Raw genomic sequence first — 2,173 nt, 5'->3', positions numbered from 1 at the left:
GGTCTCTCATATTACGCTGCCCCTTGATCCTTACCCACAAGCTCTCAACTTGCTCTTCATCTGCTCCCAGGGAGAGCTCGATCCATTCCAGGTGCTCTCTCACATAAAGAGCAACTCCACCGCCTCGCCTCTCCGGCCTATCCTTCCTAAAGAGAGCATAGCCCTCCATGACAATGTCCCAGTCATGTGAGCCATCCCACCACATCTCTTAAGCTTCCTCTTAACGTCACCCACCCAGGCCCCAGGGAGGCAGCAAACCTCTATATATAGCGGGTCGGGTCTACATATGGGGCCCTCCGCCCCCCTCAGAATTGAGTCCCCCATAACAATGACCCGTCTGTTCTTTTTCACCGAGGAAGTTTTGATTCGGGGGGTGGTCTGACTAGGCCTCAGCGAGTCCTCCAACCTGGGAGGATTACCATCCTCACTGTTGTTCCGTTCCCCCTGCAGGACAGTGTATCTATTGTGCAGTGGGACTTGGGAAGGTGTGGGAGTTGTTGGGCAGATGTGCCTGCGGCGCCTGCTGCGTCGGGCAGAAACATGTTGACATTGCCCCCTGTCCTCCAATCCTCCCTGTTCAGCTGATCGGGGAGAGGAGTGGGAGCTCTCCGCAGCAGGGGCTTTGTCTGCCTGCTGGGTTTCTGTCATGGGAGACAGGGTGCGACTCCAGTCAATTGTCCTCTGCATATATGGCCAACTGGGCCATCTGGGTTCTTGGTCTGGCTTGAAGAAGCCATCTGGATCTTTTTGTCCTTTTAAATATGAAAATAGATAAAAGACAAAAGAAGAAGCTGATAGCCAGACAATCCCAGCAAACAACAAGATTTCCTGTCAAATGTGACTCTTCTTCTTCTTCTTCTGTTCTTTTCCCTGTTCAGAAATATCATGCGTAGCTCTGGAACTTCACAAGTGGGAAAGTCTCAAGGCCACTTTGCTGCTCGGCTGGAAGCATCTGCTGCCCTCTCTTGTACTGCCACCAGCAATCACCGCCTGGTTTGGTTTTGACCCTGCCAGCCCGGGAAAATCCTCCTCTTCTCCAGCTAAGCCTGACTTGCAGCAATGTAGCCGCTGCTGCTGCGCCCCTGGTACGTGGCGCAATGTGGGATGGGATACTTCAAAACCAGACCTCATCCACTCCAAGTGCGGGTACGCCAGGTAGGCAGACAAATCCCCTGCAGAGGCAACTCCAGCTGCCCCTGCACAGAGCTGGCTCCGGTGTGGGGAGTTTCTTGGCCTGCGCTCGTCGGCACGTGAAAGCAATTCAGCTCTTTGCAGGACTGAATTGATGCTAGAAAAATTAAATTTTCTGTGCCTGATATCTCCTAATAGCTGGGCTGTTGCAGCTACAAGGTCACTGAGCCATGATCCGCTTTGGGATAACAGACGTGGAAGTGCCTGAGCTCTTTTTAGGGCAGCTGGAATAAGAGGGAACAAGTCGTGCTGGAGTCCCAGCAAAAGCCTGACTGAAAGGACTGCAGAGAGCGGTTTTCAGTCCTGAGTCCCAGAAAGGGCAGGAGGAGAGCAAAGGGGAGGAGAGGGGGGAACCTTCTCCTCCAGAAGGACCCAACAGACTGGGAAAGTGGCCGGGAAGTGAGCTGCTCCTGGGCAGGAAGGAACTGCTCCGTGCGGCACTGTCGCTGGGATCTGGCATCGCGAAGCAGAGGTGACAAACACCTGGCAGCAGGGATCATCGGCATGGTCTACGTTTCAACCACATGCTGCATTACTGGCAGGGAAAGGGAAGGAAAGAAGCTGAATTAAGTCACACGTAGGAGAGAGACCCAGAATTCTCAGGAAAAACAGTTACCCCTGTCCTACAACATAGTTGTAAAAATATACGCCATTCGTTAATAAGAATACAGAATGAGCTCTTAATCTGCTGCCTTTGCATATTGACAGATTCACTCTTTCTTCATCCAGAGCTGTCAATCACTTCAAGGGGTATCTTTTGTCCTTTTGCCCAGCACCTGACTGCAATTTGCAGCAGGACCAGAATGGGAAACATTATGAAAGCGTATCTTTCAGCATATCGTAAGGTTGACAACGTTTCTTTGTAATAGAGGTCTGCCGGACTCACGGCCGCAATCTGGAAGCATACAAAAAGTATTAGCTGACATTCGACTTTGAAGGAGTTTTTTTAAAGCAGTTTTAAACACTACCAAAAATCACAGAG

General features: G+C 51.2%; 1 protein-coding gene across 1 annotated transcript in view; it reads right to left on the bottom strand.

Moving 5' to 3' along the window:
* MTR (5-methyltetrahydrofolate-homocysteine methyltransferase) overlaps nucleotides 1–1,651 on the bottom strand; it is a 66,022-nt gene extending 64,371 nt beyond the window's left edge. Inside the window, exons 1-3 of the mRNA XM_009893651.1 lie at nucleotides 1,546–1,651; nucleotides 972–1,415; nucleotides 407–752 (exon numbers count right to left, since the gene is read on the bottom strand). Coding sequence (XP_009891953.1) covers nucleotides 407–752; nucleotides 972–1,415; nucleotides 1,546–1,651 — 896 coding nt within the window. The remainder of the gene's footprint in view (nucleotides 1–406; nucleotides 753–971; nucleotides 1,416–1,545) is intronic.
* Nucleotides 1,652–2,173: the final 522 nt, after the last annotated feature.

Source organism: Charadrius vociferus, unplaced genomic scaffold, assembly GCF_000708025.1.
Source record: "Charadrius vociferus isolate BGI_N301 unplaced genomic scaffold, ASM70802v2 scaffold309, whole genome shotgun sequence".
Lineage (NCBI taxonomy): Eukaryota > Metazoa > Chordata > Aves > Charadriiformes > Charadriidae > Charadrius > Charadrius vociferus.
This window is presented reverse-complemented; position numbering and strand designations above follow the sequence as displayed.